At 33.8% G+C, this 10,405-nt stretch overlaps 1 protein-coding gene across 1 annotated transcript; it reads left to right on the top strand.

Moving 5' to 3' along the window:
- The first annotated feature begins 1,897 nt into the window (after positions 1 to 1,897).
- Positions 1,898 to 5,484, top strand: LOC125779537 (uncharacterized). Its single transcript, XM_049460903.1, has 4 exons — positions 1,898 to 2,540; positions 2,606 to 2,805; positions 2,864 to 2,996; positions 3,058 to 5,484. The coding sequence occupies exons 2-4, from the start codon at positions 2,606 to 2,608 to the stop codon at positions 3,097 to 3,099; spliced, it is 375 nt and encodes a 124-aa protein (XP_049316860.1). The 5' UTR covers positions 1,898 to 2,540; the 3' UTR covers positions 3,100 to 5,484.
- Positions 5,485 to 10,405: the final 4,921 nt, after the last annotated feature.

Genomic DNA, 10,405 nt, shown 5'->3' with positions numbered 1-10,405 from the left:
TATAAATAACAAACAAGAGTAAAAGAATGTTTACACTAAATAATTTTATATGTAAAACCAACAAGGATAATGAATGTATTTCGAAATTAGTGCTAAAAGAAAAAGCAAATTGTTAAACTAGTGAAGAAACAAATGCAAATATCACAATATTAGATTATGGTAATATAATATTAGATGGAAAATATGAAATTAATAACGAAACTATCTCAGGAGTAAACTTGATCCAGTTTAATGACACCATTAAAATAAATGGACGAAAGTACACAAACATACAGGATACAATAAAACAGATAATCCAACATGAAGGCACCATAACAATTGATGAAGTAATCAACTCCAATGAAGAAACTAAGTTTACGAATACCCGGAAGTTACATAAACTACTCATTCCAATTGAGGATCATCCGATCCAAACTTTATGCTACACAATCACAAACTACGACAAGTTACTCAAGAAAGAAAGAAACTACACGAACTTCAACAACTCACAGCTACCTTCACATTATAAAAATGAGGGCATTTTATTTTTGTTTTTATAAGAGAGAGGAGAGTTAATACCAGTATCAACGACACTTATACACAAGTACATATATGAGAAACGCTGATAAAGCCAGATCTGTCCTAATCAAATAAACAAGAGTATCAAACACAAGACTTTGAACTGTGGTATGAGTTCCATACCCGAATGCAAGACATTCATACACATGCATAGGTATGCATAGGCTGTACAATAAGCACTTGTTTACAACAAATAATACAATTAGACTTTAGACCTAAGCCACAAAACATGAATATGTTATCAACTTAACGAATAATACATATATAACCCATAGGATAATACGAAAATATGTCCATTTAAGTATGTGAATTTCTAGAACACAGATCTTATTCTGCAAAAGTAAATACATATTTTTTTAACCATTCATAAGTATATGAGTTAACTCGCGCGCATATATGGGAAGTTGCACTGTGGGTAATAACTGTAAAATTGCCTAACAATTTTAAGTTTCTTTGTAAGTACTATAAATTTATAAAATGTAAGACAAATAACAAAAAGTATAATAAATATTTTATTTTAGTAATAATTTTTTTAATATGTCTTTATAACAGCATTTAATTTAGTTTATTTGACATAATAAGTTCTATGTTTGGTTTAATCTAATTTGCTGTAGCTACACGCATTATTGTACCAAAGTTGAAATCAGATAACCTACTTCTTATTTTATGCTTGTTTAATTTCATTATTGAAAAAAATTTTTACAAATGTAGGTGCTTCCAAACAGGTTGTATTTTTCACTAGTTCATCGTTTTGCTGTGCACTGCAAATTTTTTATATTTTCGCACGCACTCACTTTCACGATCACCACAAAATTTGTTTTGTAAAAAATGAAAATGGAAAGACGAATTGTTTTAAAAGGGTATACGAGAAATATTCAGCTGAATTAAATACTGAATGTTGCGGTTGAAAATACAAATATATGAATCTTTATTGTTTGATCATTACTCTTCAACTAACTTAACGATTATCTAATCTAATCTGTTAACAACGTTGAGTTCAAACTTAAAAAACCAAGTATTTAAAATTAGCAGTATATCTTATTCGAGAGTGAGAGCGAGAAAAGAAAGAGTTTGACATATTTATATATAACTCGCCCTCCCATATTAAATTCGAGTCCCATCGAATTCGGTAAAAATATATTAGAAAAGGTAGACATAAAATTTAAGTTTACTATTATACATTTGAAAATAAAAAAAAAGAGATTTACATATACATACATCATTTTACAGAATTTAATTTAACATTTTAATTACATTGTAAATTATGGGTACCTACTTATATTTGTTATTTCTAAATTTCTAAATCATATACCTATAAAAAAATATGGTATACATATGTACATAGTTTTCTATTTATAAACATTTTTTGTTTTTTTTTTTTTGTTTCAATTCAGTTTATAGGCTTTAATGGCCTTCTGAACTGTGCAGTATCTACTTTATTGGGATTGCTGTAGTGGTATCTGTCAAACCTTTCAGCAGTTTTTTGTCAGCCTGCAGCAGGATTTTTAATATATAGATTTTGATTTCGTAAATTAAGCGTTACATTTTCTCTTTTAATGTTTTCTCTGTCAATGGCTTTCTTTTTATTTGTTTCAGATCTCTCTTCAACTTCATTTAAATCTATGTTTATTTTATTTATGAAATCTATTGGCTTAAGTTTAGTTGTACTACAGTGGTCGGCATTTCTTAGCACAATTGTGCAAACTAACTTCACACGTACGCTTATAGCATTGACAGACGGCAGCGTTAAACCAGATTATTTGCATTTTTCGGGATTAATTCAGGAGTTACCACAGCTAACTCCGTTGCTGAATCCAAACATAACTCTCAAAATTTTAGGGAGTTTGTGAGATTTTCGTTGGCAACATTGTTAATAATTGACAGCTGTATTCTATTGTGAATGAAAAATAAGAACAGTGACAGCTGTTTTACGTTTAAATGTATTCAAAGTTATTTTAAAAAGCGACGATTGAAGATTAAAAGTAAGTAATTTTATTATTTTGCATTGCCTTCTAAACGAAAATTATTATCTTTGTTTTAATTTCAGATGGCTGGCAGAAAAAAACGGTCAGGGTGGACTTTTAAGGATGAGTTGGAGCTGCTGGAAAAATGGGAGGCACGTTCCCACGACCTCCGGCGTGCAAAGCGAAATGCTCATATATACAATGAGATTTCGCAGGAAATGGCACAAAAATACACCGCCGAGGAAATTCACTGCAAAGTGAAAAATATGACAAAGAAATACAGGTGAGTTTTTTCAATAATTAGATTTCTTCTTTTAACACATTAATAACTCTACTTTCAGAGAGGAGAAAACCAAAATTGGCCCTTCTGGTGGTAGTCCCTCGCCTTGGAAGCATTATAATGCTGTGAATCGCATAGTAGGGTGTACTGCCGTTAATTCGGCTTTGTACATAGAGACATACTCGTATTCCGAGGTAAAAACGAATTTATTTTATTTATAAAAACACATGCATTTATAAAGTTCATTTTTTTTAGAATTCAACATTAAACCAATTGTTGCCGCCGTCCGACCCATAATTATCACCTCCGTTGCCATCGCCATCATGTCCGCTGCCACCTTCGTTGCCGTCACCATCACCGTCATGTCCGCTGCCACCTTCGTTCACCATATTTAATGAAATGGTATGTTATTTTCTAGTCCTTAACCATTATTTAATGAAATGTTTTGTTATTTTCTAGTCTTAAAACATAATATAATGTAACAAAAAATGAATTTAAATAAAAAATGATCTCTTTAAAAAATGGATGTTTGTAATTATGTGTACTAATATTTGTTTTCTGCTACTCTATACATCTATACTCACGAAAACTCAGAGCTATTGCATTTCTAATATTTTTAAAAAATTGTGCAAAATACAGCATGCATGTATAATTTATATATAATTTATATTTAATTTATAATTTGCATCTGTGCGGCTAACAATCGCAATGCTTGTCTTCTATCCATTTTTGTTTTATAAAATTGAAAATGTTATTAATATGCCAATCAGCTGTTCGGTAACTCGCTTCGCTGCTGTCTGTCACCTATAAATTTGGATCTGATTAAGGGCGCAGTTAATCAGGGTTAACGCTGCCGTCTGTCAAGGCTATTACGCTCTATCGTTCAGTCGTTGTCGAGCCAGCAACGAATTAACATCACGCGAGATTATAGCGCAAACCAAATATGCCCTGCGAGAAATATGTTATGATTCTAAATGCCTTTGATGCCATGCAATGCCTTTTATGTTCCAAGTCTTTTAAAGATAATAGGGAATATATCCTCAAAAGACAATTTGTTAATCTTCATTATACTATTAATCTATATATATAAAAATAAGTCCGTATATGTACGTCGCCGAAATAATTATAAACGCGTCGTGCGATTTCAACCAAACTTATACACTACGTAGGCAGTGGCCCATATATGGTTTATATGAAGTTTGGTTGAAATCCGATAACGCATGTGCGTGCGGAGCCAGAAGAATAATAACACGTGAATTGCAAGCATTGTTTCATGAACATAATGATTTGATTAAAACTTTTCGGACAGCACTTGATCAGATGCCGTCTGATGATCATAAAATCGTGATTCGTGCTGATAGAAGACCAATCGGAGAACACGAACAAAGATTTAATGCACCTATAAATAATGAAGTTGCTGTGGTGATTGTCGGCGATGAGTTTCAATCACGTGACATTGTATTGAGTAGAAGAAATAATCAATTACAACGTGTTTGTGAAACACATCGCTCTTACGATGCTCTAAAGTACCCAATTTTGTTTTGTCGGGGTGAAGATGGATACTCTATTATATTAAAAATGGTAAATTTGTTTAACAAGAATTAGTAAGAAATGATTTAAATTTCCATTTTTTTTTTTTCTCTTCAGAAGACTTCACGTTCTGTCAGCGCTATGAACTATTATGCACATAGAATTATGATACTACAAAATCAGAAAATCATATTTTGAAATGCTGGAGACTCTTTCACCAATATGTCGTAGACATGTATGCAAAGATAGAAACAGAGCGTTTGAACTTTATTCAATTCAATCAACGGAAGTTGCGATCAGAATAGTATATACATCTCCCCGATGCAATCAATAATGATGGAAATGTTGACAATGTTGGACAAGTTGTTATATTACCAGCAAGTTACACAGGCAGTCCAAGGCACATGCATGAATATGCACAAGATGCCATTTGCTATGTTCGTTTGTATGGTCGACCAGATTTGTTTATTACATTTACATGTAATCCACAATGGGACGAAATCAAGCAATATTTATATGAAAGGCAATCTTCTACAGACCGTCACGACATAACTGCACGAGTATTTAGACAGAAGCTGAAGTCATTGATGGATTTTACTGTTAAACATCAAGTTTTCGGCGAAGTTCGATCTTGGATGTATTCGGTGGAATGGCAAAAGATAGGATTACCACATGCCCATATTTTGGTTTGGTTAGTCAACAAAATAACAAGCGATCAAATAGATGACATCATCTCAGCAGAAATTCCTGATCAGGAAATCGATCCAGGTTTATTTGATGTTGTTACAAAAAGTATGATTAATGGACCGTGTGGTGTTCTAAATATTAATTCGCCATGTGTGAAATGCCCGAAGCGGTATCCCAGAGATTTGATTTCCGAAACAATTAATGGAAATGATAGTTACCCATTGTATCACCGACGCTCAACAGATTATAATGGCTAACCAATCAATCTACGAGTCAATAATCAAGATATTACAGTTGATAATAGGTGGGTTGTCCCCTACTCGCCAATACTATTAAAAGCATTCAAAGCTCATATTAATGTACATAGAATATTGCAATTATGTTAAATCGAATTAATATACCTGCAAGTATGTAAATAAAGGCAGCGACATGACTGTGGAAGTTATCAGTAGCAATGAGGCAGTTTGGAGAATATTGGCGTTCCCAATTCATGATCCAAATCTGGCAGTTATTCATTTGCCAGTACATTTGGAAAATGGACAACGTGTATATTTCACAGTTGATACTGCACAGCAAATTGCAGAGCGACCACCATCAACTACATTATTATCGTTTTTCGAATTGTGTCAAAATGATCAATTTGTTAAAACATTGCTTTATTCACAAGTACCAACATATTACACTTGGAACGCATCTAGAAAGGAATGGAACAGACGTAGCAAGGAAGACTAGTTCAAGGATATGCTGGCATATTTGAAAGTGATGCCATTGGACGTCTCTACACAGTGCAGTCCAGTCATGCTGAATGTTTTTATTTGCGTCTATTGATTCATCTTCGTGGGCTTTCATCTTTTTTGAGTTTGAAAAGAGTTAACGGCCCACTTTTCGTCAAGCATGTCAGGAATTGCATTTACTGGAAGATGATAATCACTGGGATGCGACACTTAGGGATACATCAGCAACAGGTTCTCCTCATCAAATACGAACATTATTTGCTATTATTATTGCAACATGTTTTCCGTCTGATCCATTGCAATTATGGGAAAATTTTAAGGATTTTATGACCGAAGACATTTTGCATCGAATACGCCGAATTGCAGGAAATAACGATTTAATGATTACATTGAAGATATTTGTTTGGTAATTGCAAATAAAGCATTGACATAATTGGGTTTGCCATCTCCAAATCGACCAATGCATCATGCATTCAATCAAGAAATAAATCGAGAAAAACAATATGATTTGAATGAGTTGACCACATTTATAAACTTGAATTTTGCATAAATTGAATCCAGAACAGAGACACGTATGTATATGATACCATAATCAGTACGAAACGAAACTGGAGTAATGTTTTTTTAGACGCTCCAGGAGGAACTGGCAAAACATTTCTGATTTCCTTGCTATTAGCGACTATATGATCACAGAGTAATATAGCATTGGCACTTGCATCGTCTGGAATAGCAGCGACGTTATTAGATGGTGGTCAGACAGCCCATTCTGCACTTAAATTACCACTGAATATGAATGTAAATGAAAATCCCACCTAGCGAGGTTGTAACATATCCATCAGTTGACACGGTTACGAATCAAGACGACGCTGTTAATTATCCGACAGAAATTTTGAAGTCATTGGATTTACCCGGATTTCCACCTCATCATTTACAATTGAAAGTGGGTGTTCCCATTATTATGCTTCGAAATATAAATCAACCACGGTTATTCAATGGGACAAGATTAGCAGTTAAAAAGGTCATAAACAATTTGATCGAAGCAACAATTTTAAAGGGGAAGTTTAAAGGTGAAAATGTATTGATTCCACGAATTCCAGTGATTCCATCAGACTTACCTTTTTAATTCAAAACACTACAGTTCCAAATACGTCTTGCATTTACTATTACAATAAATAAAGCACAAGGGCAATCGTTGGAATTGTGTGGAATTGATTTAGAATATCCTTGCTTTTCACACTGCCAGTTATATGTTTCGTGCTCACGTGTTGGCAAGCCTTCAGTTCTCTTTATCTACACAACAACTCATGGCAAAACCAAAAATGTTGTCTACGAAAGAGCTCTAAGATAGTTTAAGTGATACATAGTCTAAGATTGTAAGAAACTAGAATTAAAAGTTCAATAATAGGGAACAAAACCAACTTTATTAAAAACAAGTGTGTTTCTTTTCTTATTTTGTTTTGCCGTGCGAAGCAGGCACCGGGCCCGCTAGTTAATAATAAAAATTGCTTAATTTTAATTCCAATTTCTCACTGGGCTACTTTATTTTCGTGCTCACCAATGTTGTTATAAAAGTTTATTGCTTTTAGTACCAATTCCTCAGAGTCATTAATCTTTTCAGCGTTTTTTAGTATTCTTATGTGTTCTAAAAGAGTCGAATGCATTCTTTCCACATCCGAATTCCCGGTGCGAGAGTTCGGTGTTGTAAAATGTGTTTCTATATTATTTTCTTGACAGAATAATTTTATAAGCGCATTATTAAATTCATTATCCATAACAATTTTACTAGGTTTTTCCTAAGAACGCGATTCGCTCTTCAATTTTAGTTTTTACTGTTACCATATTTTTATCGTTTAATTTAGCAACATCGTTTGCGCATAGTAAAAAAGGGAATCTGTAAGCGTACATTCCTTAACATTGGAATTATCATTATTGTTCTCATTTAACACTGAAAATGCTCAATTCTGCTATTTTCATGCCCCTGATGTTAAGTGGTGAAAGACGCTAATAATTTTCTGTGGTGAAACACGCTCATCCAAAACAGTAAATATCCCAAAATTGAAATATCCCTAAATTTTTGTTATCGTGAACCTTCTCTGTAAATATACGTTCTCTGGTCCAAGTAAAAGTTCAATTCCCAGCTTTCGGTACCATTTTAACCCTTTGCGAAGGGTATTTGCGTATGAAGCCATTTGGTCGGAAAGATCAATGCCTGATTTCCCCTTATTATATTCTACCATTCTACCACAACCAGCGGCTTTTCTGTTGCTCGTCTTTTACGTCTCCCTCCTTGACTAGTTGAAGGCTCTGCAGGATTACGTGCTCCATCGTATAAAATGCGTAAAAAGAAAAAAAAAAAGAAAAAATAGCAAATAAAAATCGCGTCGCACATTTTCGTACGACATCGATTTTTACGATTGCAATTCCGTCGTGCAGTGCCATGTCGTAAGGAAACGTGCGACAAAAAAAAACGTTATAAAATCTAAAATAAACCACAAAATCATCCGGGATTGTCGCAGAACTGAATATTTTCTACCTTTACACCAGTTGATAGCAAAAAATGTGCTTGACACCCGGGGAAGGTTTTCGTCAAAACCCCTTGGCACTCAATGTGTTAATGGAGTATACATTTCGTTAGGTTCTAAAGAGTATTTCGTGTTCGTTTGGCTTAATATTAATATTAACTTACAATGTAACTCTTCAATGTTTATGGCTTCGATATTAAGAGCATCTATTCTTAAATTAAAAAACGTTCTCTTTATTCCAAATTCTTCTTTAAGTTTACTCACAATATCATCCCAGGTAGGATTAACTGATGTCTCAACTGCTCTTAATGCGTTTCCCTGTAAACGGTTGCTAAGAACTCTTTGCAAAGTACCTAAGTGCTCAATTGGAGAACGGTTGAGACGTCTCGAAAATAATTACTAAGTGAGTACTCACTACTTCCAGTAAACGGCGGTCCTCGCTTCTCGTAAACATTCAGCTAGTGTCAACGCCATTGTTTTGTTTTTGTCAAAAAGGTTCTGTTTCCGCTACAGTTTCTGCAAACTGCTCTTGTGTTGTTGTAGATTCTCTCGCTTTGCTGGCGTTGAAAAATTTACAATGCAAACGATGATTATGTATATTTTTTTATTTTTTTGTTGTCTCTCAAGATGAAATGATTCTTTTCTGTATATTAAATATGGTATTGCTCTATTCCCCTTTTTTCAAGTTCAAATGAATGTGAAAATATGAATTTTGTCTTTTCAAGGTCAGATGAAAGTCTCTTATTTTCGTTAGAACATATGTGGTTTTGTTGTTGTAATATATTGTTCTGGTTGCATTGACTTTACAATTTTTATTTCTTTTATATGCAAACCACGTTTGTAATTCGAACACTATTTTTTTTGGAGTTTTTCTTTTTTTTATTATTTTTTATTCCACAATATATATGTGTGGTCAAATTTAAGAACAAACTCAAACCACAAACACAAAGTACTTATTTTAGTAGCATTAACCCATTTACAACCAAGGAGTCAAAAAATAAGTTTATTTAAAATTTTCAGTTTTTTATTGATTTATACCATCGCAGAGATGAACAAAATTTTTTTTTTTTTTTTTTATTGCATATACGAAAATTTTGCTGTACCCACACGAGTACAATGGTCAAAAGTGTATAAAATATTTATGAATGGGCTATTTTAAAACAGTCGCGTTCCACGCACAAAGCAGTACCACATAGCTTGCAAATCTACCTGATTCGTTTATGGCAGACTCTGCATCTAAGAGGCTTGAGGATTCTCTTTGGAAAATGTGCTCCTCCAGCTGTAGAAGCACTTGGAGCTAACGCGCGCTTAGAATATCTTTTCAATGTCTAGTGTCATAGGTAGTATCACGTAATGTCCCTTGAAACTCAAGCAAATCTTTGGTACTATTATTCACGTCTTTGTACAGCTTCCAAGCGTTTACCATTGTGGAGCACATGATCGAAGTAAAGAGCGGCCACCACCATTTTTTGCCTCGAATCCCAATTTTGTATACATTTACGGCCTGATCATGTAGATCAACACCGTCCATACCGTGGTTGTAATTTGAAAGTAAATTTGGCTGAGGTATACTTATCTTTTTTTGTTCCAGTTTTGACCAACGCTTTACGTATTTCAACGGTTCAACCCAATCAAAATTAGTTCCCATAGTTACGACATTATTGACATCGACATCAGGAGGAATCATAATGATATCGACATCATCTGCCTCATCATCATCAGCGATGTCAGCTAAAGCCTGTGAAAGTTGTTTATATCTCTTTCCATAAAAACACGAAGTGGAAATAGCCATCCTAACCAAAAGATACAATTTTTTATTTCACCTACACATTTTGCCATTGTACCTTAGCGGGTACACAACTTTTGAAAGGCACATACCTCAAATAAGAATAGGTTTTTCCAATGGGTTTTTTTTGTAAAATTGATCTCTTTAGTCTTATCTCACACAACACACAATTTTAAAACTAACAACCGAGAGATAATAGCTCATCAACAGCAAAATAATGACTAAAGACACAAAATCACACAATATGAAAAAACCGCACAGAAGTTGACGCCACAAAAAGTGCCGTTATGAATTCGCGTGAAGCGAATGTATTTTTTTTGTTGTTTCTAGGAATACAACTACGC

The sequence above is a fragment of the Bactrocera dorsalis genome, chromosome 6, assembly GCF_023373825.1.
Source record: "Bactrocera dorsalis isolate Fly_Bdor chromosome 6, ASM2337382v1, whole genome shotgun sequence".
Taxonomy (NCBI): Eukaryota; Metazoa; Arthropoda; class Insecta; order Diptera; family Tephritidae; genus Bactrocera; species Bactrocera dorsalis.
Note: the sequence above shows the minus strand (reverse complement) of the source record. Positions and strands in the feature narration are given on the sequence as shown.